The sequence below is a fragment of the Misgurnus anguillicaudatus genome, chromosome 2, assembly GCF_027580225.2.
Source record: "Misgurnus anguillicaudatus chromosome 2, ASM2758022v2, whole genome shotgun sequence".
NCBI classification, from domain to species: domain Eukaryota; kingdom Metazoa; phylum Chordata; class Actinopteri; order Cypriniformes; family Cobitidae; genus Misgurnus; species Misgurnus anguillicaudatus.
Genome location: NC_073338.2, coordinates 49,471,826 through 49,498,747, shown reverse-complemented (window position 1 = coordinate 49,498,747; position 26,922 = coordinate 49,471,826). Strand labels below are relative to the sequence as shown.

The 26,922-nt window shown below is 36.6% G+C and overlaps 1 protein-coding gene and 1 long non-coding RNA gene across 3 annotated transcripts in view; one reads left to right on the top strand and one right to left on the bottom strand.

Annotated features, from left to right (window-relative positions):
* LOC129443177 (uncharacterized) overlaps positions 1 to 19,164 on the top strand; it is a 73,176-nt gene extending 54,012 nt beyond the window's left edge. The window contains exons 3-4 of one of the 2 annotated variants that reach the window (XR_012359182.1): positions 18,331 to 18,553; positions 19,027 to 19,164. This is a non-coding gene — a long non-coding RNA (uncharacterized lncRNA). Of the gene's footprint in view, positions 1 to 18,330; positions 18,554 to 19,005 lie in introns of both variants that reach the window. The other variant, XR_012359181.1, reaches the window with a different exon arrangement.
* Positions 12,217 to 25,211, bottom strand: LOC141351037 (protein ABHD8-like). The gene is made up of 5 exons (XM_073857085.1): positions 24,874 to 25,211; positions 19,441 to 20,202; positions 19,018 to 19,188; positions 18,302 to 18,518; positions 12,217 to 17,277 (listed from the first exon to the last, which is right to left on the bottom strand). Exons 2-5 carry the CDS (start codon positions 20,187 to 20,189, stop codon positions 17,032 to 17,034), a joined length of 1,383 nt encoding a protein of 460 aa, XP_073713186.1. The 5' UTR covers positions 20,190 to 20,202; positions 24,874 to 25,211; the 3' UTR covers positions 12,217 to 17,031.
* Between the last annotated feature and the right edge of the window lie 1,711 nt (positions 25,212 to 26,922).

The following is a 26,922-nucleotide window of genomic DNA, read 5'->3' as shown; positions in this document are numbered from 1 at the left end:
TTGCAGGATGGTTCTTTTTTAAATAACCTAAAAATATCTTATACAGAACGTTCTTTAAAATTTACCATTGTTGTAAAAATAAATAGCGCCTTACTGTGGTAAGATCTTTTAACCTAAAGTAAATGAAATGTTTATTTATTTGTCATTTCGTTTTTACTTCAAAGTCTAACATTATTTTAGCGATTTATTTTTTCTTTTTTCATTAGTAACTTCAATATGTGAAAACGAAAATATGTTTTAATGATTTCCATGAAGAGAATATGATGTTAGAAGCTTTTGATTATTGTAAAAACTGAGAGCTAGCCGGCTAACGTTAAACTGTTCTGTTAACCTAAAGTAAATTAAATGTTTATTAATTTGCAATAAATATCTGTTATACGTCTTTTTTATGGTGTTTAAGTCACTAGTTATTTATTTATAATTGATAAAGTATAATTTTTATTTAAAATAACCTGTGTTATAACATATTCATATAATATTTAGACAATTTTCCCAGTAATAGAATAATTTAATTATTATAGATTTTGTATTAAATAAATTGTTTTATTACTCCTTATATGGAAATGTGTTTTACTTATTTTTGATAGATATGATATATGTTAGTTTTTGGTTTCCAGAATATTATTTTCCAAGGTTTAGACAGAAAAGTTTTCTTTACAGAAATCAAACTTTATTTTTAGGTTAGTTCTAACGTTCCTCTAACGTTAGAATAATGTTCTTATAAAGTTATGGGAACGTTAAACTAACCTAAAAAATTAAGGTTTCTCTAATGTTATGAGAACATCATTCTAACGTTAGGGGAACAATTATACTAACCTAAAAATAACGTTCTACTTTCCTGGCTAACTAAAACCAATCCTTGGAAAATAACGTTATGGGAACCAAAAACTAACATTAGGGAAACGTTTTGGGAACCAAAAATTGTTAGCTGGGTTTCTCTTTTGATTTAAAATAGTGTACTATTACCCCCAAGAAACACTTATACATTGCCGCTCCTAAATATAAGGCCCTTTCCGTGACATTAATGTTTAGATAATACTCTTACATCTCCTTCTGTTAAAAATAATGCCTTGTGTGGTGGATGTGATATTAGTAAACCTACCAACATCAGTCCACGTGATGTTTGGAATTACTTATCCTGAGAGGAAAAAACTTAAGTTTCAGTCGCGTATCATCGGTTAATGGAAATGCTGTCTTTTTGTCGCCATTTAGAAAATAATTGTTTTGCGCAAATCTCCAATGGAAATGTCACCGCAGTCGATTGTGATGTACTCTGGCTGTTTTCACATACAATTTGAATCATTGTAAGTCCAACATACAAATAGTTTGGGTACACCCATAATTAAAGAGCACCTATTTCATTGCTAAAAAACAACGTTATTTTGTGTATTTGGTATAATGCAATGTGTTTGCGTGGTTTATGGTTAAAAAACAGATTATTTTCCACATATCGAACATTTTTGTGGCTCCAGATTTCACTCTCTTTCTGAAACGGACTGATTTGAAAAGCTCTGTGTCCCTAATTGGCAAGCTAATCTATACGTTGTGATTGGTCTATAAATACCTCTTATGTCAGCCGGAAATGTGATGCTCCTTACCATGTTTGAAAGATTCGCGCACAATGCCATGCTAACAGGAATTAATTTAAAGGCTGTGAGTCAAAGCGGGAGGAATTATGATAATGTTGGTCTTTCCTACATAACCAATCCCAGGAAGTAAACTGTTGCCTACAATTCGTGTGTTTGTTGTAGTCCAAGAAAAGAGATTTACGTTGGAAACGATAACTCGCTTCATTGTTTACTTTGGTTTTGCATATCATTAACATGTACTGATACATACCTACACATCAAAGGAAATGTAAAATTGTGAATTGGACCATTGGTGCTCTTTAAAGAAGGCTTTTGTATGTGGTAATTGCAAGTTATGAGTTGTATGATGTTGTTTGATTATGATAAACATGAATGATATTTGCTCTAAATGCCATTTGAACAAGAGTTTCATATTCTTAGAATTTGGTACATCAGTGTGTTAACATCCAAAATGCCAACATGATGCACAGTGCAACTGAAATAAATACATTCACACATGCATTTATTTAAGATGCTTGAATTCAGAGTGAAGGCTATGTTTTTGTAAGTATAGGTGTTACCTGGGAATTAAACCCACAACCGATGTGCTGCCAATTTAGTGCTATTGGTGCTACAAGAACACATCATTTTTTCTCACAGTTACCATTTCTGAAAAGACAGGCTTGGGAAATCATTTCACGGGCACTATGTAAAGTACCGAAACCAACATAAGCTTGGACTTGACACACTGGTGAGGATAACTTGGAGACATTTTGCTGAAATGTTGCCTTGGCATGCTGTTCTCCATATGTTTCTCAGATGCAAAGAGCTGGCTATATCACTTTTTATACATGATGCAAGTACTGTATCTTAAAATTTATGACTTTTAAGCAAAGACGTAGTCTGTCAGGGAGAGATCAGCACATAGGAGACTCAGCATTGCTCTGCGGGAAATCAATACTCAGATTCATGATCCCTCGGAAACGCAGCAGCTCTTGAGTATAGTGTGTTAAAATCAGCTAATGTAAAGCAGATGGAAGACCTTCAGAAGAACTAAATGTCTAACTGTATTGTATCGAATGGCACACTAATTGCTCTATTATAACCTTGTCAAGCGTCAGGTGTGTTAGGAACGGCACACTTGTGTTAAAATAAATCATGTTTATTTAAAGATCACGCATGGAATTGTTTAAATACTGTCTTACTGTATCATATGCATCAAGAAGTTCAGCACTATAACAAACCAAACCTCAAATAAGGTGGGATCAGCTTTCAATCATTTTTGGTAAATGCATTTATACATTTGCAAAGCTAACCATAGAGCAACATATTTCTTGTAGATTCGTGTACATTGGTTTTTTGTAGAGGGCTTCATTGAATTAGAACCCAAATTTTGCTAACCTTGAGTAAAAAAGTGGAACCTTATGTCTCTCTCTCTCTCTCTCTTTCTCTTTCGCTCTCTCTCTCTCTCTCTCTCAAACCGTGCATTGTTATATAGTTCTCTGGAAGTTGCGCTTGCTTACCTGCAACAAATGTGTTCATTTAAGTTTTCACGCACTTGGCAGATAGTCTTCCCCTGAACTTCCTTTATTGCAGTGTATCACACATTTACTGAACCAAGAAAAGAGAACTGACTTTGAAAAATGAAGTGTCGTGAGATGTTGAGATGACAGATGGGATTTTCACATGTAATGTTCATGGGAAATCCTCAGTAAATGGTATTCAGGCCAGCGATGGCATCATTTTCTCAAACTTCAGTGAACTTGTAAAGTATTTGGACCGAGTTAACATGAAATGACACATTCCAGTTTTCTTCGATATGTGATGCATTTCCAGATATTCAACACATGAATGTGAGTATGCATTAGACATAAATGCACATTAACTCTTTCCCCGCCAGCGTTTTTTTAAAGGTGCCAGCATTTTTACACTATACAAACATACGATATATCAAATGAAAGAACAGAACTTTCAAACAAAAAAGTTGCATCCTACCTTCATTAGTTCTCTTTTTATCACCTCTCAAATATCACCTCTCAAATATTGCTCAAAAAAGCTAAGATATTTAAATTTTTGTTAATTTTTGATAGAGATCAGATTTAGAGCGGTCTTTAAAACTTACACGGACATACAGTTGTTTGCCCTAGGGCGATACTTCCGGGTTTTATACGTTGCGGAAGATAATAGCGGTATTGCGGAGAGCCGGAAATACTCGTCATAAGGGATTATCACGCTGATACCTAGTACTTCCGCTTTCAGCGATCTTTGTGCAGGTCCACTTCCGGTGGATCGTAATGCCAGTTCTACTGGTCCAAATTGAACAGAAAAGTTGTTGAGAAAAGTACGTAAAAGAGCAATGGTGTTGTAGAAATGTAGTAAAGTAAACGTTCTGATAATTTGTTGCAAAATGTAACAAAGTAAAAGTATGCACTATAGATTCTACTTAAGTAAAGTACAAATATGTGGAAAATTTACTTGAATACAGTAATGAAGTATTTGTACTTCGTTAACTTAAATTCCACCACTGCCTAACAGGATGTTAGATAGCTAATCTAACTGTGCCGGAAGTGGACATGCACAAAGTTGACAAGTCCCGCCCACGAAACCCGGAAGCGTGATAATCCCCTATTGACAAAGAAGCGTTTTCTCTTAATTGATGAGTTAACTCATCATAGGCGGGGAATAGGGATGCTCACATTGAACGTTTAACCGTTAACCGAAGGTAAGAATTTATGACCGATTACCATTATCAGTTAAAATAAAAAAATATTTGTTAAAATATGGTGCATGTCGTCATGAGCCGACAGACATTTCGCCACTTTTTCTATCTTTAATTTGTGAATGTCCTGTAAATGACACAAATGATTGCTGCCCTGACGGTCTGATAAAGTAATAATTTGTATGAGAAATCATTTGTATGCGTGTTTGGAAGCTGAACGGAGACGCGCGCATGTCCGTGCAAGATGACGCGGTCTGTCTCGCGCACATCCGTACAGACGTTCACTGATGGCCTCTGACCCTGTCCATAAACATCTCTCTTTTTGCACAAACGGAGAAAGACGACGCAAAAGCAAAACTTTCTGAAAAGCATCCTGCTTTAGAAATGACCACTGTGGTAGATGAAACGGAGACAATCTGCCCTTTTTGGATATTAATCCTCTGGACGGATCGCATGCTTTTTAATATGTTGCGTGAATATCTGATAATGTATGAATCCTGGTTCTGTTGTAGATCTGTCGCTGCTGTTTGCACGTTCAAATTAAGTCTTTTGTTTTTACTAGTTCACAGACAACCCTCAACTGTATTTTTACTCAATGACAATTTCATATTAAAATCTTATAAGTTAACGGTTAATGTTCGGTTTAGAAGCTACGGTTGTCGGTCGGGAAAATTAACTGATATGAGCATCCCTAGTGGGGAAACAGTTAACACAAGGAGCATTTTTTTAAGAAAGTAAATAGGGTCAGATTTAACTTCATGTTCAGTTTAGTCCACAATTAAAAATGTCATTGCGTTATGAAAGCTTTAACGGTACATTCACACAGGGCGTAAGCGTTAACGCATCACGGAAGGCTTGTCTGAAGCGTGGCAACAGCCAATCACAGTGGGCGCTACACATGCTCCTGTCTAACCTAAACGTAATTGGCTGGCTCTGCCTAGGTTATTTGCATAAGGCGATCTGATTGGCCGACGCGCGCGTTGCCGCTTGAAAAGTTGAGAAATGTTCAACTTCTGCCGTGAGCAACAGCACTGACGCGGCACCAATTCAGTTTGGCAACGCATGACGTCACCCATTAAAAGGGAATGGGAAGTGTTAACACTTACGCCCCCTGTGAATGCACTGTGAAGCATATCTGCAATCAATAATTCTCAAGCTTTTCTGAAATCTAAGTTTTGAAGTGAACTTTTTGGTTTAAGTGTCTTTAATGCTCATTAACATAAACTAACAAATCAAGAATGTACCACCTGTTTCTGACAAGCAATAGCAAGTAATAAATGGTTCAATTATGGTGCAAGACCACACAATTACATATAGAGACTAGAAATAGCTCACAAACCTCAATATAGAGCTTTATTAGATAAAGAAAAATGCGATCAGCCAATCAGATGCCACTAAATACAAACCCAAAGACCTGTGCTCATGTTGTGAGGCATGCCTAAAGAGCATGTATTTTCTGATTCACGATTTTACACGTCTTTTGATTTGTAAGTGTGAATTAGTAGATGTTAATGAGATGCAAAGGTACAAAATTCAAAATAAACGATGACGCGAGTTATTGTCTCTAACTTAAATCTCTTTTCTTGGACTACAACAAACACAAGGATTGTTTACTTCCTTAAAGGAATAGTCTACTCATTTTCAATATTAAAATATGTTATTACCTTAACTAAGAATTGTTGATACATCCCTCTATCATCTGTGTGCGTGCACGTAAGCGCTGGAGCGCGCTGCGACGCTTCGATAGCATTTAGCTTAGCCCCATTCATTCAATGCTACCATTTAGAGATAAAGTTAGAAGTGACCAAACACATCAACGTTTTTCCTATTTAAGACGAGTAGTTATACGAGCAAGTTTGGTGGTACAAAATAAAACATAGCGCTTTTCTAAGCGGATTTAAAAGAGGAACTATATTTTATAGCGTAATAGCACTTTTGGGAGTACTTCGACTCGGCGCAGTAACACCCTCCCTCTCCCATTATGAGAGGGGGAAGGGGAGCGGACTTTTCAGGTGAGTCGAAGTACTCCCAAAAGTGCTATTACGCCATAAAATATAGTTCCTCTTTTAAATCCGCTTAGAAAAGCACTACGTTTTATTTTGTACCACCAAACTTGCTCGTATAACTACTCGTCTTAAATAGGAAAAACGTTGATGTGTTTGGTCACTTCTAACTTTATCTCTAAATGGTACCATTGAATGAATGGGGCTAAGCTAAATGCTATCGAAGCGTCGCAGCGCGCTCCATCGCTTACGTGCACGCACACAGATGATAGAGGGATGTATCAACAATTCTTAGTTAAGGTAATAACATATTTTAATATTGAAATGAGTAGACTATTCCTTTAACCTGTTGGCGTGGACACAACAGTCATTATCATATTTCCGCCCGCTTTTGGCATAGAGCTGTAACTACTGACCATTTAAACCATGACTCAAATACGAGTTTTGTGCGGTGCAGAGTAGCGCTTGTTTGTCGTTTCTACAATCACAAATGTAGACATGGTTTTATGTTTTATTTTTTTACCTTACCAACCTGTTACGTCCTGCTTAAAGGATTAGTCCATTTTCTTAAAAGAAAAATCCAGATAATTTACTCACCACCATGTCATCCATGATTTTTCTAATTTTAATGGACTTTAATAGAGCCCAACATTTAATACTTAACTCAACACTTAACAGTTTTTTTCAACGGAATTTCAAAGGACTATAAACGATCCCAAACGAGGCATAAGGGTCTTATCTAGCGAAACGATTGTCATTTTTGACAAGAAAAATAAAAAATCTGTACTTTTAAACCACGGCTTTTCGTCTAGGTCCGGTTCAGCGCGACCTAACGTAAATGCGTAGTGACGTAGGGAGGTCACGTGTTACATATATAAAATGCACATTTGCGGACCATTTAAAACAATAAACTGCCACAAAGACATTAATTAGTATCAGTTGACACACAACAATGTAGGAACGGTCCTCTTTCAAGACGCTTGTAAACACTGGGGCGGAGTTTTGCGTTCGTCCTCTGTGACCTCTTGACGTCATGAGGTATTGTGTGGGGTCAGCTGGCGCATCACAACCGGATTTAGACGAGAAGTTGTGCTTTGGGAGTGTATATTTCTTGTTTTTGTTGTCAAAAAGGAAATCGTTTCGCTAGATAAGACCCTTATGCCTCATTTGGGATTGTTTATTGTCCTTTGAAAAAACTGTTAAGTGTTAAGTATTAATTGTTGGGTTCTATTAAAGTCCATTAAAATGGGGAAAATCCTGCAATGTTTTCTGCAAAAAACATAATTTCTTCTCGACTGAACAAAGAAAGACATCAACATTTTGGATGACATGGTGGTGAGTAAATTATCTGGATTTTTCTTTTAAGAAAATAGACTAATCCTTTAAGCCACGCTGGTAAAGTTGATCGATCAGCTTGGTCATCTGCATTTTTTGGACCAGATTTGGCTCGTATTGATAAGGTAGTAGATGATATTAAGTCCTGTCAGCATTGCATTGGAAGCTGATCTTCCAAATACAGTAGGGAGTATCACATCTTATGCTGACAACAGTGATATTCAGGCCAATCACAATGTACTGGTTAGCTGGTAAATCAGAGGACACTGCGCTTTTTAAGCTTTGTACCAAATCAATGCATTTCAAGGAGGCAGGGCATAGAGGAGCAACAATTGAAATGAATGCCTTATTTTGTTCCTGTATAGCTCAGTAGGTAGAGCATTGTGTTAGCAGCACAAGACATAGTTTCTTTAATACCCAGGGAATATACATACTGATATAACTAAATGAATAACTTGTAATGTACTATAAGTCGCTTTGGATAAAAACATCTGCCAAATGCATAAATTTAAAATGTATTGACACTAGATTCACCATTTACACATCATGCTATATTTGTAATGATTTTTTTTTAAATCCCGCTGGTCTTATACTTCATGTCTTCTATAGTATGATGGAAATCGTATGGGAACAGTGTTTCATGTTATCGTATATGGTATGTATGCCAATTTGCTCAATGCTGACAGTTTGAGGGAACGTTGTTTGTGCGCTTGGATATTTTTTTTCTTGATTAGAAGTTGAAGCACTAATCTAGAACAACATGTATTTACATTAGAGATGTGATTTCCACACCAGCATTATGTCGTGCTGTGTTTATTTGCTCTGTAGTGTATAGACTCTTGAAATCTCTCTAAATCCTGCCTTTGGCATTTCCGTTGCAATGTGAGTCTTTTGGCTTGGATATGTTTGACATATGTGCTTATCTGTTGTCTATCTCCGACGTTCAACTGGACCTGCAGGTCTAGATGAGACCAGGGGTGTTCAAAGCAAGAAACAAGACTCTGGGTGTGCCGTTAGGAAACCGGGTGTTCAAGAACCATAGCACAATACAGTAACCGTTTACAGCTATTACTTTCATTTCTTTACAGTGATTTGTTTTGTTAAAAACATGTTACAAAACAAATACTGATAATGACTCTTTTATCAAATTAGGAAGTGCCCATATATTAAGCTTAACATTGAGTGAAGTTACAAAACACAGATCCAAAAACAGAATTTACGTTAGACTGATCCAGCCTTTACAATGAGTGTTTTTTATACAGGGTTCCCACGGGTCCTTGAAATCCTTGAAAGTTTGTAAACCTGTGGGAAAAAATTCAAGGCCCTGGGAAGTTTTTGAAAATATAGATACAGGTCATTGAAAGTGCTTGAATCTATTTTATGCAAGAGGTTTTCTGGAAAAAAAATCCATATCATTCCTTGTAGTGTAGGATAATAATCATAAAATACTTTTTAAGCACACGTGCTAAACTGTTCGCTTTAAATGCTTGTATCTTCTGTATGTGAAAGTTGATTCATACCAAAATGCTTTTTTGCATAATTGTGTTTGAAACATGAAAACGTCTTGGGTTACGTATGTAACTGTTGTTCCCTGAGAAGGGAATGAGACGCTGCGTCTCCCTTGCCAAACTTCCTGCGTCCCTGTAATGTCTTTGGCAATATTTCAAATAGCGATATACTTTTTGACTCCCACGTCACCCTGTCTTTGTTGTTAAACCTCATCATTGGTTGAATTTGATATACACATTCAGACGCATTTACCCCTGGAGGTGTACCTAAAGTGTCACCAACTCACCACAGTGACCCAGCGCAAGTTCCCTCGAAAGAGAAATGTAACAATGTATCTTAAAAGGTAACACATTGTAACCTTGCTCTCACTTGAAATGTGTCCCCACATTTAGTCCTTGAATTTGAAGGTATTGGACCTGGAAAGTCTCTGAAAGGTCCTTGAATTTGAAGTGTGTGGGAACCCTGTTATATAACTACTGTATATAAATGAAATAGCTTGATTGACTGTGTGGCTGTTTTAAATGTTAAATGTTAAAAGAAGATAGTAGTGGGTTGTAAAAAGTACTAAGAACATTCCGTGAACATTACCAACATTCCCAAAAACGTACTGCCGACATGAAAAGTGTCAATTTTTGTGTTTGTTGTTTTTTTAAAAACGTTTCTTGGTTGTCTGAATGTTAGAGAAATGTTTCATTCTATTATTTATTACAAATGTTATGAAAGTGTTGTTTTATTATTTTAAAACTGTCTGAATGTTCTGTAAAAATATTGGTGTAGAAAACACAATTCACCTATTAGGTTTTAGATATTGATTTTTGTTTCATTTAAAATCACCATTATGGTGATCAGTGTTTGTTTTATTTTGTTTATCATTTACATAACAAGCAAAAAGTTAATTTAGAAAACATGAAAGTCATCATAATGTTTAAAAATGATAGAATGTAACATTTCTCTAACGTTCAGACAACCAAGAAACGTTCTTAAAACTGGACACTTGTCATGTTGGCAGAGCGTGTTTGAGAAAGTTGGAAAAGTTTAAGCAACGTTACCTTCTTAGAACTTTTCTCTGTTAGCAGCCCACCGTTATGACTACTGTACAACTTCATGTGCATGTGATTCATAACATTTGCCTCAATATTCACTTCAGTGGCAAACGGGATCTGTTTAAAAACACAAAACTAGTTCCATAGCAACTTTTCCATTAACCTGATTGTTTAAGAATTCAAATATAAAAATCACACACACACATGCATGTTTTTAGTTTGTTGTCCTTTCTTCGTTTCAACTTTCTGGAGGTTTGCATGATGCACACTAGATGAATTCCTAACCCAAGAGTTGTAATTAGGCGTTCGAGTATGTTCAAAATATCCAGATGTTATAAACATGTCTTGTCAAATCATGCAACCAATTACGGTGATTCAAACCACGGCTGCTTGGAGATTCTTCTTCAAGCGTTTTGGTTTTGAAAAACATGTCGTATTTACGTTTCCGAAGTATTTTAAGAGAGCAGCGCTTACTTCCAAATCTCATTTTATGTCATTGAAACCACCAGATAGAGTCTTTGCTTTTGAACGTACTGAAATGTTGCCGAAATACGGATCCTTTTTTCCATACGTCCGGATTATAATTTGTGCCTCAGACAGGCAGACTACACAGACGTTTGGCTATTTAGTAAAAGTTTTGTTCAAATATACATCCAGGGTGGGATTGTCATGTGACCCTTGAGTCACATGATATTATGAAAGCATTCTGAACTCGTTACCATGGCGATGGAGGCTGTAAGTTAGTGCTGTATAAATATTTAGCCCTTTTATTTAAGGTTCATTCTGATCACTTCTGAGAAATCTTCGTGTGTATATAACTTGTAACATTTAGCAAGCCAGATAAAGCTGGATTAGGAGTCAGCAATAGTGAATATGCATTTAAAACACTCAGAAGAAAGATGTTGTTTTGAAAATAGTTTTAGGTTTTGGGGAAAAACATGTAGTTTATGAAATAATAATTAAATTCTTCAGAAACCCTGTTTATATATGTATGTTAAATATATTCTGTTGTCAACAAGTATATCTTTAAGAACAATATCATTGGCTCTCTCTAGTGGATGTCTGATGAGTTCGCAACTGCCCAACATTTTCTGGTATATATTTTCCCTGAAGTTAAACTATAAATTTAAATGATATGATTAAGCAATAGATGAACAAAAAAAATTTAGATTTATTTACCCATGACTTAAAAAGTATGCTATTTTGTTTTGTGACACACAAATGAGATTTTGAAGGTAGGACCGCAGGTTTCAAACTCAAAATCTGGATTAGACCATAATTCACTAAAATTCCCCTTGTTCTCAAATATCATTCATGTTTATAGATATTCGAACTACAGGGAAAGAAAAGCATACATGTTTAAAACAACAGGATGGCAAGTAAATGAGGAAGAAATCGAAATTTTTGGATAAACTATTTAAACGGATACTGTACATATCAAGTAAAACATTTTAGATGCAAAACCCTCTAAGCCTTGTAAATAAGCATTTTTATCAGGCTCTAATGTTTATGTTCAGTAATGAAAAAGTTAATAGAAATGTCTTATTTTCACAAACATCACTTCAGTCATTTCATTGGTATTTAACAAATTTGTCTGTCTTTCCCTGCAAAACCTTTTTTTTTTAAATCCACTTCTTTGGACAAGACAGTAAACAGTTGCACAATAACTTAAGATGCAACTAGAAACATTTCAGATGATGAAAATCAAAAATAAGAAACACATTTGGGGGTGCTGTGATCCATTTTACTGACACATTCGAGTTAGTCTAAGTACTTACAAGGGACACAAGATTTTTTTGCTGAAAAATGAATGTGGCGTTTGGTGGATTCTACCAACAAAGTATTTTTTTCTGAATGGCCTGAGATGTGGATTAAGCAGATTTAAAGCAAAGTTGATAAACATATAACACGTGAAGAGAGCATCCGGTTAATATCCTACCTTTTAACATCTTTTGCATTTGAGCTCCTCATATACTGAGAACATTCAACACTATATTTCACTTTCACACACAAGCACTGTCAAAGAAACAGACAAAAAATATATATGTGTTTTTTATTTTCATTTTCATAATTTTTAATATAGCTTTGTGATATTTCATATGCACATAGTTTCAGGCAGTGCATAATATTCCCATAGATATTTGTAACACACAAATTTGACACGAACTGATCCACAATGTTCACAAAATGACATCAGGACACGACCGAAGGAAGAGGAAATCTTTATCAAATGATCTGTGATCTGCAAACTCCATCTTCTGCAGCAGTTTGTTCACTCACACAGTCAAACAATATTTCTTTTGTCACTTTCAACCCATGAATGAGACATTTGGCAGTATTTAACAGTATTGGCCAGTATTGTTTGTTATTTGATTTCCATGTTTTCTCTTCACTTCAAAACATTAATTCCCAGGCACTCGAAGAAAATCCACAACTACTGTTAGTAGAGTCGTACATAGTAAAAGCAATGTTAGCATCACTGCAGATTACCCTGTTGGATGAATGTTTCTTTATTTTATTGCTACCATCTGTGAATTAGAAAGATGGGATTTGAAATGTCATTTTCCCCCTGCAGTGTTTGCAGAAAAGCTTACAATATTGCACAACTAAAAAACTCTGCTAATGCTCAAAAATATTTTTGTAAGCAGAATTAGACTCTTTTGAAGAAAATCTTTGTGGTGTTGTCTGAGTAAAACCCAATGCCATGATGCCCAGGGTTGGGTGGTTGCCAGGTCTTACTGCACTGTTCATAGTATTGGTATGTGGCTGCTTGGACTTTAATGGATACTTATTGGCCCAAGTGAAAATAATCCACCCTTAAGTCTCTGTTTTGTTTTATATCGGTTTTATCATCTGCCAGGCAAAAAGTCCAACTTTTTTACAACTCTCAAAATTCGTCACAGTTTGAGGTACATTATGGGATAGGTGACGTAAAGAATTTAAATATCTTTTAATGTATAGCTTGCAAAAATAATTGTATTTTACTGTATTGTTACTTCAGTACTTTCAACTTTAATCTCTTAAAAGTCTCCCTATAGGAGCAGTGTTTTACACCTTTTGGATGCATTGACTTCTTACAGTATGGCCTGACATACAGTCCACTAGGTAGGCACTAGGCTAGCAGGAGGTCTGTCGATAGTCACAGCAAATGTGTATGCAAGTTTTTGTTTTTTAAGAGCTGTTTTCCAATTCACAGAAGTGGTCGCAATAAACAAACTATCATGAAGTCACAGTAAACTTGAGTCAAGTTTTAAGGAATATTCTGGGTTACATAAATAACTTAAGTCTTATGTACAACAATGTGGTAAGTTTTACCATAGAAAATGAGTTTGACTCATCCCCCAGTTTGTAAAAACTAAAAAGAAGTGCATTTACAGAATTAAAGGCTATGACATTTCACTGGAAAAAGCTTTATTAACTGTTTCTCTGCCATTAACTCTTTCCCCACCATTGACGAGATATCTCGTCAATCAAGAGAAAACGCTTCCCCGCCAATGACGAGTATTTCCGTCTTTCCGCAATACCGCTATTATCCACTAAGTGGCGCCCTTCCACAACTTTTTAAAACCGGAAGTATTGCCCTATGGTCCGTGTCTGTTTTAAAGATCGCTCTGAATGGGCTCTCTATGAAAAGTCCGTCACAAAAATGGAATTATCTCAGCTTTTTGCTCAAAATGTGGTGTTTTTGCAGAAACCTACCCATATTCAAAAGCTGATTACAAAAGAACTACTGAAGGTAGGATGAAACGTTTTTTTTGTTTGAAAGCAGAGGGTCTCTTCTTTCATTTGGTATATTGTATGTTTATATATTTGAAGAAGTACATTTTCTGGAAGGCATTAAACTTTTCAAATCATGAAAAACGCTGGCGCTGGCTGGCAACTTTAAAAAAAAAAAACGCTGGTGGTGAAAGAGTTAATGAGTTATCTTGTCATTTAACAGAATACACTTCTCGGCCAATGATGAGTTTTTAGGGCAATCCATATTAAAATGCTGGAAGGGAAAAAGTTAAATATGTTTTGGGATACAGTGGGATGAAATATGGGATTTCTAGTGGGATTATTCCTAAATGATCAGTCAAAAAAAAAGTCATAGAGCTTAACTTATTTTGAACCCAGAACATTTGCTTATGTTTACTTATATAGCAAGTGTGCAAGAAGACATTTTTATTTAAGAGATGCTAGAAAATTCTCTTTGATAAATACTGGCATCCTGTTAAAATTACCATTTACCTGTATTCCATTACATCATTTCCTAATTCCTCTTTAAATTAAATATAAATCTTGAAGAATGTCCACAAAAACGAGCTGATAATGCAGTCTAAATGTTTTTTCTGTGGCCAATAAAAGCTGTTGACCTTTATAGAATATTTGTGGATTTTTTACACTGTAAAAAAGATTTGTTGGTTCATTCTAAAAAGTAAGTGTTCACGCTGCCTTAAAATGTTGAGTTACTTCAACTTTAAAATATTAGTTAACTTGAAAAAAAATGTTGAGTCAACTAATATTTTTAAATTGTACTCAAAAAGCAACATATCATGAAAAATCCCATGTTTAAGTGCTATAATTGGGTCCCCAGTGCTTCTATCAACCTAGAAAATGTGAAAAGATCAACCCAAAAACTTAGTTTTGATAAACCATTCTCTGCAAGCATGTGAAAAATTAGGTCACTGAAATTTGGCTCCCGTTGTGATGTCAGAAGGGGATAATACAGCCCCTTTATCTGCACTATCCATTTAGTGCAGAGATCAGCTCATTTGCATTTAAAAGGACACACCCAAAAATAGCACATTTTTGCTCACACCTATAAAGTGGCAATTTTAACATGCTGCAATAAATTATCTATATGATATTTTGAGCTAAAACCATATGTACTCTGGGGACACCAAAGATTTATTTGACATCTTAAAGTTTTGTGAAATGTCCACTTTAAGGCAGCACAAACACTTACTTCTTTAAGTTGAACCAACAATCTTTTTTTACAGTGTAGTGTAATTTCCTTGTAGTAATCTGTGTATCGCTTTATTTTTGGTTTTTGTCAATTATTTCTGCCTTTAGGTCATCTCAGGATGTTCATGCTTACAAGATTGAATATTGTGATGTAGAAAAAACACAATATTTTGTATTTGTGCTGCCTCAGAGAATGCCGGGAGATTTAATTTCCGAAACGAACTAAAGGCAGCATAAACTTCGACATTTTTTACTTTGATATAAGCCACTGTTTGCATGTGTGTGTTCAATTATCATAAACAATTTGAGTTTTATCTCGTTACTTTTATTTCGTCAAAATATAAACAGTTTTCTTCAACTATACGCTCTGCTCGATGCTTTATATGTCAGACAGCAGATATCTCTACGCTTTTGTTCAACATGTGTGTAATTATCTCCCAATGGCCAGACCTCCGGTTCTTAATCCATTTTGCATTTGACTTTGTTGTCATGGTAACCATCGTAAGGTTTTCCAGAAGCCACATTCTATTCTTGCATAGACAGCCGGTCTGTCCCACTTAAGCCTAATCATACAGTACAACATAATTACTGTATGCTCTTCTCACATTACATGTGAATGGATCAATCTGATGGTTAAATATTCATAACATCATTTGAATAAATCTGCAACCCAGACCTGAACATTTGCAATTCTTTACAAAACGTAACAGTATGTATACCGTGCGTGTGCCGCAGTTGCTGCAATGCACTGTTGTAGCTTATAGCTTGTTTTTCCCACAGCACCATATCAAATTGTGACCATCAGCATCATTATAGCTCTCCGCACTCCCTGAATCCGCTCTAATGTCCGACTGCATGGTTGCTAGGAGACGAAATGGTGCGCCTGGCTGGCATGAAATCTCCCAATGCGATGGTTGATTTCCATTTGATAGTATTTGCTTGTCATATTATTGTCCTTCATGTGAAGCAACATCTGTTAAATTCATACAAATTGTTTCAAGTAAAATCATGATGTGAAGCTAGCGTGTGTTGTTTACAGTACATTATCTTTGTTCCACCTCATATGGCTCAAGGAGTTAGATACAGGATTCAATATTTTATGAGATCTTAACTCTTAAGTGATGGATTTGTTTCATGAGGGAAGACATTAAAATGTGTTGATCTGAATATTAGTATTAGTACTAGTACAGTATGATCGAGTTATTCAGAACATTTAACAGTGCGTGATGTGAACACAAGTTCTGTACACACTTCCTTATAAAGTCAACGTGAAATCGACCCTATTTACTGAGCACATATTTCCAGTCTTATTGTGAACAATAATATATGTGAAGTAGCAACGTGTCATGCCTCCCAACTGGCTTGCATTTTTGGTTGATATCACCAAATCCCCTTTATTTTTCTTATACTCCTCCCCTCCAAACACCTGGCTTCATTCATTCTTCATTCTTTACAATCCAATCTAGCTCCATTCAATTTACGTAGTTAAATGCGAATGCCGTTTCATGTTGACTTTAAACACTCCCCATCACAATCCAAAGCAACCTTGCCTGAATGCCATCTTATCTCGCCCAAATGCCTAGACACACTTGATTTCGTCCTCTATTGGACACCCATGTGTTTAAACAGCACAAGAAGGAAAGATATATTGTCCAAAGGTAGCACAGAGAGATACAAAGGCATCACGATGTTATAAATCGCCATGATTGGTCTAAAAATCAGCTGCTTTTTTCACTTCGCTGGATCTCTCTTAAAGAGTCCCAATCTTTCTTACCCTCTTCATGGCACCCGCTTGGACTTTCTGACCCAAAATCAGCTCTCAGCCAAGTCGACGGTCTCGCCATACGCAGCACCTGTCATCAACAGCCTTCTGATTGGTTTGCCCCAAAAACGTCAATCATTTGTGGTTACTTGTTAAGGGGCTTGTTGACCTTGAGAGTCCCGTTGCTGCTGGCCAAGTTAAGCATTTGGACGGGTGTCACGTTGTCAGTCGCGGTCTGATCAGCTGTTACTGTGGCAACCATATCTTTTTTGGAAATGTCAGGTTCCCAGAGGAAAAACTCGTGCAGGAGCGTGTTGACCGTCTCGGGGCATTCCATCATCACCATGTGACTGCCTTCCTCGATCACTTTCAGAAACGCAAACAAGAGGATCTAGAAAAAAGATAAAGCACAATAATGGAATTTTTGTTATTGAAGATTAGGATTTTAAAAGGGTCCAGAGTAACTTTAAATCGTTAAAAAATACATTTGTTATTGATGAAATTCTGTATGGTTAACTTTAAGACCCTCTGATCTAACCAAAAGAGGTCTTCACAAGAGTTAAAGCAGTACAATGAGACACCAGTCTTTCATTCAGCGCACATCTGCGTGTGGACATGCGTAATGCTTTTCTGCTCATGAACAGCCCATTACAGTACAGAGACACTCTTGTGTGCAAAAGAAGAGTCGTAAGAGAGATTTGGAGATCCGGGGAGTTTCTCTTCTCACTTTGTTCAGACAGACAGATTTATATGAAAGGCTGCGTCCCAGTCCACATACCATTCATAGTATCAGGGTTCCCACAGGTCATCGATTTAAAGGACCCGACTGCCCAACACGAATATCATTAAAAATATTTTTGGTTTTGGATGACTCATTTTGAATTAACACGCGAATCACTGGTGGGAATATTATGTATATTATGTATTCATAATAGTTGAGTCATCTGCTAAGGTGCTGCCCAGATGGTAGATCTGTGCATGCTTTTTGGGGTAACATTACCCGGAATTCCTTGAGCTTTAGTAGTTGTAAACAGTACAAAGGCGAAGTTACAGGTACAAACACAGACTTTGTGTGTGAACCTAAAACCAGTTCAGCCAAAAATTAATTTTACTATAATACTCATTTTTATCCAAGTCAACATTTGAAGTAGATCAAACCCTCTTATAAAAGTTCAATTCCAAATACCCATTCTTGTCTTTGGACAACTTTGGATTAACTTTTCTGATTCACTTCAAATGTATACTAGTGTATTGTAAAAAAGCAGCTAAAACAGAAGTTAAAACCACTTGGTTTTGCAAATCAATTCAACCTACTTTTTTAAGTTTTGACTTGTGATAAGTTATGTTGACTTGTTAACAGGGCTCACACAAAAATCATCCAGAGTGGGGTTTAGATTTGATGGGTGCTAGCTGACCTCTGCCATTCTCTGGTCCTCCTCGATAGGCACAAATTTGTCGTACATGCCATGGACCAGCAGTATGGGTACGGTCAGCTCTGCGTGATAAACTTCATCCCCTTCCGGCCAGTACTGACCGCTCATCATCGCTCGCAGCACAAATGGAGAAACGTTAAATGCATTTCCCTCTTTCAGCAGTTGTTTCTCTTTCGCACCCTGCCTGGCAAAACCAGCTCTATGTGAAAGATCAGGAGAAGAAACACAGGAAATGTAAGATGATTAAGAACAAGAGTTTGAGACATTTAACAAACATTTAAATACATATATATTGGATGGCACATTTAAATACAGTAGTTCTGACAACTGTTTTTTTATATTAACTTTTTTAGTTGTTAGGTAAATGATAGATAAACATTTTGCATTTTATTATTTGAAAACTGTTATAAAACATTATTTCTGAATGTTCTGTAAAAATATTGCTGTAGAAAACACAATTCACTTATTAGGCTTAGATGTTGATGTTTTGTTTCATTTAAAGCCACCATTATGGTGATCCGTGTTTGTTTTATTTGGACTCTTGACCCTTGATGTTTTGTTGCTAGTTTTTCCCTGGTTGCATTAACTTTGTGTGTATAAAACCTCAAAGCACAAAGTTGAAAATGTTCAAGGAACATTCTTAGAAAATGTCTCTGTTAGCTGGGATGAAATTTATCCTTTAATAGATGATGTCTTACTTGAGAAAGCTCCAGGCCAGACATGGAGAGAGACAGTGCAGGACACATGAGGGCAGCTGAAAGATGGAGCACAGGCTGGGTTCAAGTGCTGTGGGTCCTCCTCCATTAATCATAACCACCTTATGCACCTGCTCCGGGTACTCGTGAGCCAGGAATGTACAGAACGACACCCTTCAGACGGACAGAAGAATTCTTAACATCAAAACAATGTATCATAATAAATAACAAAGTCTTCTGTAAAATATTCATAAAAAGTTTGATCTGTAGGCTTTGGATTATTCTTAAAGCTAGTTTGGCAGAACAATATTAATTTTGCTAATATGAAACAGATGAAAGTAATAAGTAAGGTGTTTTTTGGCTCAGTTCTCATATTTTCATTTGTTATATCTTTGACTGTGAAATACATTTAATTGAATTGCTTACCCATAGGAGTGACCAATGAGGATGTTCCGTTTTCTTGCATATCTCTTAAATATGGCACGCAGGTCCTCTGCCAGGGCGTAGAAGGTGTACGCCGCTGCAATCTGTGGGGCCGTACTGGCGCCATGACCTGCCAGATCAGGAGCGATGACCTCGTAACCCAGCCGTGAGAAGAAATCCAACTGACTGCCCCAGATATCCAACGAACCGCCAACACCGTGAATGAAGAACAACGCCACATCCGAGTGCGTCCCCTTACAGCTGCTGATGCAACGTTCTGTATCGATCAGCACGGTGCGCTTGGGTTTCCGTCGACGACGTCTGGGTGGAGGGGCGGGCTTCTGTTGGTCAGAGGTGGGAAGAGACGGAACTGGTTTGGGATCTGGGGACGAGGGCGCGGTGGTGTAGTCGGACAGCTCCACCTCAACAGTGGTACATTGTTCCACGTCTCCATTCTGGCACTGCAGGATCTCGGAGTGGAGAACATCGCCCAGGTTCTCGATCACTAGTTGCCCGTTGCGGTACACAGTGATTTTGCGTTTGCAGTGGACGCTGATGTCAGTGTCCGGTTGCTCTTCTGTCGTAGCGGGTCTTTCTGGGAGGATGTGACGCACACGCAGCACTCGACCCGGCTTGACCTCCACAAACTCGAATGCGTCGGCCGGCTTGCCGTCGGACGACTCGACCGGCAATACAACGCCGGTCTTTCCCATCAGACAACAGAAGATGCTCTCTGTAATGCTGGTCAACATCTTTCTGGTTTACCTGAAAACATAGTTACAGTCTGCTCAGTTGGTTACATCTTACAACTAAAACACAATGGTTGCGTTTGAAAAAACTAAGGCAGCTGACTTGTTGCTTCGCTGCCTAAAGCAATGACTTCGGCAGTATGAAGGGAAACGCATTCGGACAGCCTTTATAGGCAGCATAACGAAATTCTGTTTGAAATATAAACACAGCGCCTTTGCGATAACTAGTCCCATACCTACAATACTAATTGCTCGCTAGAAATACAATCAGAAGGTGTAAAAAGTGAAAATAAAACTTCATTTACACTAAATTTGTGCTTTCTTGGTCACCATTTTATTTTTTGAACTTGACCAGGAATCACATTCCCCGCGCACGCCCACGCATAGAATTGTGGGACAAGACAATGAAGGTATCTCAGGAGACAGGAAGTAAACCAACAATGGATTTGGACTACCTGATCTCACAAAATACTTGAAATAGTCACGCATTATTTTGCTCAGTTATGCGTGACATTGTCACGTATTTCCACCATATTACGTGCCCCTGACACAACTTTCTTTTCCGTGACAGTTTCACGTATTGGTTACTCAACTGTTTTTCCTATTTTTAAACAATTGTCGCTTCGGTTTGGGGTTAGATTTGCTGTTTGTGGTACAATGTCACTTAATGTATTGGTTTATAAAAAAAAATTCATATGCTTTTTAAACCATCGTCGCCTGACGTTAGGGTTAGAGTTGGGTTTGGGTAAGGATGTCATTTTATGTAACAGAAAGTTGTTCTAACCCCAAACCGAAGCGACAATTGTAAGAAAATAGGAAAAACAGTTGAGTAACCAATACGTGAAACTGTCACGGAAAAGAAAGTCCTGGCAGGGGAACGTAATATGGTGGAAATACGTGACAATGTCACGCAAAACTGAGCAAAATAATGCGGGACTATTTCACGAAAATTTGTGAGATCAGGTTGGATTTGGACGTGCCTTCATGTCTTCGAATGCTGCCTCCGAAGGTAGCATCTTAAAGATTTTGGACACATCCCAGGTGTGAATGGGAATATTTCTCGGCTACTCGTGATCCGGTTAATCCTTTATTATAGTAGATCCTCTCTAATAAAAGAAAATCGCTTGGTCCTGGATAAAGAAACGAATCCATAATGATCTAACTAAAATCATTACCATATGCATTGAGTTAAAATCTAGCTAACATCACTGCAGACCCAGCTGGGTAATGATGTGTTATTTCATTATGATGGGTATTGCCAAACCCCCTGCAGCCTTTGTGTGAAGTTCAGCTTTGCTGTTTTGCACAATAGAAGTGCTGCATTGCTGTTACTATGAGTGGCGTATGACAGCTGCTGTCAGCGCATTAGCAAAGATACCATAAAAAACACATAGAAAGATCCAGATAGCCTGTACTATTTACATGCACAAAGACCCTTTTGCTTTTGAAGACATTTAAATAAAAATAAACCCTCCGATTCCAAATTGTCAAATCGACCTAATCCATACATCAATGAAAAACGTACTCATCGAACTTTCAGATTATGCATGAATCTCCATAAAAAAGACCCTTATGACTGGTTTTGTGGTTTAGGGTCACATATAAACAAGTGTTTAAGAGAAATCCTTTAAGGCAACACTCATAGAGTACTCAAGTGATATTATAACTGTAACAGAATGTGCTACATGTTACTTTGAGTCCTGACACTGATATCCTAGCAAGCAGAGAGGATGCAATGATTCACATTGTGACCTAGACGGAGATCTAAAAATACCCCGGGCTCCTCCAGCGGGCTTTCCTTTTTGTACTAATGGAGAATATCCATTATATCACATGAGTATAGTATTACCTGCCTTACAGATGAACAGAAATATAAATCATTCTGTGAAAATATAACCTTGATATCTTTTAAAATTGACTGAGTAAAGTCATGTCAAAGATTGAAAAATGTATGTGAAATCAAACTTTGACGTTTCTAATCTCATCATTAGATTATACGATTTTAGCGTGGATTTCACAGACAGGGTCACATATATCCTTATTCAGTCACTGATTGTGTTACTAAAATCATAGATATAATTTAAAATGTGCGTTGTGGTTTATTTTGTTTCTTTGTTTGAGTTTAACATCATGAACAAACACTTTTGATGACCCAGAGACACCAGTAAACAAAAACACAATATTTACTCCAACTCTCTCTTTCTCATCATATCTGTCTCTATACTGTCTTTGTCCGTTTTTCCTTTCAACTTTCATCCTGCTGTGTTTTTCCCAGATTCATCTCTCAGGTGCTATACATTATTCAGACTGAACGAAGGAAGGTTTTTAGCAGTTATGTATTATTAATAATCAAATGTAGAGCTGCTGGCAAACATCTCGTCTCGTCTGAAATGCGCAGTCTCATTGTCTTGCATTTATAGATTTCAGTCATTCGGTTGTTTTCTTTTTAAATTGTGAAATGCTACTATAAATTATGATAATAAATATTAATAATCTGCAATATGCTGTAGTGCAATAAAAACATTTCACTCTTAAAAACAAAGGTGATACAGGACATTTTGAGCTACACGACTATTTGACTTAAGTGTTTTGTTTTGTGTTTTTCTGTATTGTACTTCTATATGTTTATGGTCATTGTAGATGTTACATGTTGGGATATAAGACTTTTATTTGCACATAGATCCTGCCTTGGCTTCATATGTGATTTTATTTGGGCCTGCCGTACCAATAACTTTCTGCATGTGTAGACTTCCCGGCATCCTCAAGAAATTGCTGTTTTTGCTAAAAAAGCTACTCTTGCCCTGTTGGCAGCCACTGCAGCTGTAAAATGTGTCGACTTCAGCACCTACGTAAAAAAATCAATGCCAGTGCATAAGAATTCGAGTCTTATGCAATAAGGTTAATACTAGTATCTTTTTCACAAATAAGGCAGCCGACCTGTCAACCCACCGATATTTTTCTAATCTGATATTTACAGAGAAAGGTGGGCGATTCGGGTCATTCAGATATATGCTTTAAAAATGCTGGGTTGTTTTCAACCCAGCATTTTATCAAAAAGAGACAAATTAACCCAAAATTGTTTTAACCCAAAAAGCTTTGTTGTTCTGTTGGGTCAGATACATATTTTTTTGGGGTTAATTTAATCATATGACCCTTATTGGACAAATAGCATTTTTAGAGTGTACTGTACAGTATCATAATACAATATAATGAGAGCAAATGAGATGTGGGCAGCAAAATGTCTGAAATTAAATGGTTGCTTGTTTTCCTGAATGTTGCTTGTTGACTGATGATAATAGATGATTTTATTTTAGAGTTGAACATCCTAGACCATCAGGAAAAGACTGATGAAAGTTCAGCTAGGACACAAATAAGTGCGACAGTTAGATGGGGAAGGAGACATCGATCGTGCCAACTAGCTAAATGAATCTCCTGGATCAGGTGAGGTTTACCGCATATTCACAGGGAAACTCATAGAAAGTTCCAGACTAGATAGATGCACATAGAGAGAAACAGAAGGACAAAATGATGAAAATCTTTACAGTTAAATGTGTTTTTGATGTAGATGACCTAATAGTTCGATTTATTTAAAAAATATTGTTAAAAAAACCACTCTTCAGCAAGGGCGTAGATTTGTTTTGAACATCGGAGGTGTTGAAGTATACAGTAATCTGTGCATGTTTTCATTAAAAATTGCATACATTTTGGGGGTTTGCAATTGCTGGTTTGTTTACCTCCCCCCAGAAACTACACCTTTTGTAAGCATGCAATCATAATCTTTTATACTAATAATTAATTACAAAAATAGGGTGATCCGGTTAAACCAAAGTTACCTACTTTTTACATTTCTGATATATTGAGGTCAGTAAAACCTTCAAAATCCATAAAAAAGATTTACAACATTATTTCCCATCTAAAATATCCCATCCTTCAATTAAAGTTCAGTTCAGTCATTTATATATAAAACTGTGTGTTGTTTTATCTCTAATAGTTTGAGTTGGGGTTTTATACACCAATATGGTGTTATTATTATCATCTTACTATTGCATGATGATGACAGAGCTGTTTTGAAATGAAAACTGCTTTATAAATCTAATCCTACATGCAATACACAGCAAACACTTCCATGCATGCATTGCCCCACATTTGCCGAGTGGGAGTGTGTTTTGGTGTGTCATCTCTTGGTCTGCATTGCAGAAATGGAGTGTGTAGGCAGACTGCTGTATACAGTACACTGCTATAGTAACCCACATTTGGAACAGTACATACAGTCTCATTGAAGCCATTATGCACATGAATTGCCATTAAAGCATGCTTTTATTTATATTGTGCATGTTAATATATAATGCTTGTCCAATAAAATGATGTGATGCTACACAATAAGTAAACCCCTTTAAAATAATTTGTTATTTTTGGATTATTTAATGAAGCTACTAATGTTAACTATTGTTTGGTTGCAATCCACTGATGGGGTTGCCATGGTTTGCTCTTCATGCGCATACATTGTAACATTTCAACATATCAAATGTCATTGACGAATCGGTTGCTGCGCAACGCGTGAATCAGAGATGCAGGGCTGCAAAATACCGTCGCATCAAGCAAGATGCACAAATAGTTATAAAGCATGCATATTTATTATTATTGCAAACATTAATTTTACATATTACCAAAAACCATATTATCTTACCTGATCCGATGATTTTTGGAACGAAAAGGATCCTCACTAAAGTCCACGATGCAGCAATGATACATTAAAATTAAGTCAATTATGATAGCCTATCTCTAATCTGTTGCGTTTAGCAGTTTAATCTGATTCTGCAAAGCAGATGAGATGTGTCACAACGCTTTCTCATTCTACATGTATGCCATTAAAATTTCATTAAAGCAAATGCACGCCGATTAAACGACCGATCCGGGTTTTTGGCATGGTGCACCGAAAGGAAGGGCTGCGTCTCCCCTCCGCATCCTCACGGGTGGGCAGTTATCCACACCAGTGCCCTTGTTTTCTCCTGTAGTCTGTAAGCATATCTCGGTTCGTTTTCTGTTTGATCGACAGGTCGTATAACAAACAGCGAGGCTTCCGTCACTGGTTGCTGACCAATACAATGGCTCCTGGCGCTGTTGCTAAGCCCAGATGAGATAGAAAGCAAGAACAGCAGATTGATTTTCATACATGGCACACAAACATATATGTGCCTTTAATAGCGTTCTGGATTGTAAGTTTGTGTTTTGTAGATAAATCACAGAAATAGGCAATGTCTAATCATCTTTACAATATTGAATAAGTGATTTCTAAAACCAAGTATTTTATTTCATGTAAAAATTAAACTATACTAGAAATGCTGCACTACAAAATAATGTTGTAAGGGTTATTCAATCCAGTGTTTGGTCAAAAAGGGACTTTTGTTGGGTCATAATTTAACATACATTATATTGGGTTGTTTTAACCCATTATTGGGTCAAATCAAAACAATTTCAGGGTTATTTTGACCCAAAAGCTAGGTTTATCCCTTCAACACCAGGTTTAAAATAAACCAGCATTTTTGGAGTGTGAGTTTTATATGCCTGTATTAAATATATAAAGTATAAAAAATATTGGGTTGTTTTTAACCCAGGGCTGGGTAATTATAGGACAGAACACATTTCTGGGGTTAAAATGACCCAAATAATGGGTTGTTTTAACCCAACTGCTGGGTTGTTTTAACATGGTTGATTAACAATAACCCATGCAGTTGGGTTAAAACAACCCATTATTTGGGTCATTTTAACCCAGAAATGTGTTCTGTCTTATAGTTACCCATCAGCCCTGGGTTAAAAACAACCCAATATTTTTTAGAGTGTATAACATTAGATTATAATCTATAAGGACAATCACATTATAATATTATGCAATACAACTATATATTTTAATATATGATATGATGTATATACTTTGTATTTAATTATTTGCTTTTCTGTTTTTTTCTTCATACTTCTTAAAGGTGCAGTGTGTAATTTTTAGAAGGATCTCTTGACAGCAATGCAAAATAATATAAAAAACTATATTATCAGTGGTATATAAAGACCTTTCATAATGAACTGTTACGTTTTCATTACCTTAGAATGAGACGTTTTTATCTACATACATCGAGGGTCGCATTGTGACGCCATGTTTGTACAGAAGCTCTTAACGGACATTTTTTTACTAAGTTGTCTCCAACGATGACCGTTGTCGTACAGCTGGTATATAATAAACTTTAAGTTTATTAATAAAGAGTCACTGTAAAACAATTAAACCTCAGGTGGTGGTGTTAACTCAAATTTAACCCTCAGGTTGAACTGGTTACAGACATGAAACTCTGTGCTCCTAATCTCTTCATCACAAAGGCTTTTGCACTGTCACATCACTGGGTATCTGCTGAAATATATATGATATTATGTATATATGTTGTTCTGAGATTGCAATTTTATATTCATGTTTGGTTTCATTTTAAAGGTCATGGTGCGATGAGTAAAAAAGTCTCATTTCTATAAGTCTAAGATAAGATGGATCATGGTTTTAGAACTTAGGATAAAATATGCATTTCTTGTAGAGGTGGGGTTTTGCCAGATACTTCAGGCTAGTTTGACCAGGTGCTCTTTAGTATCACTTGATACAGGTCAAACTGGGTTTTTATGTCTTTGTCTCAAGCTGTGTATAAAACGTGGCCTGGCAAAATGTTCTGGGAGCTATTCTGTACCCAGAATCTCCCACACT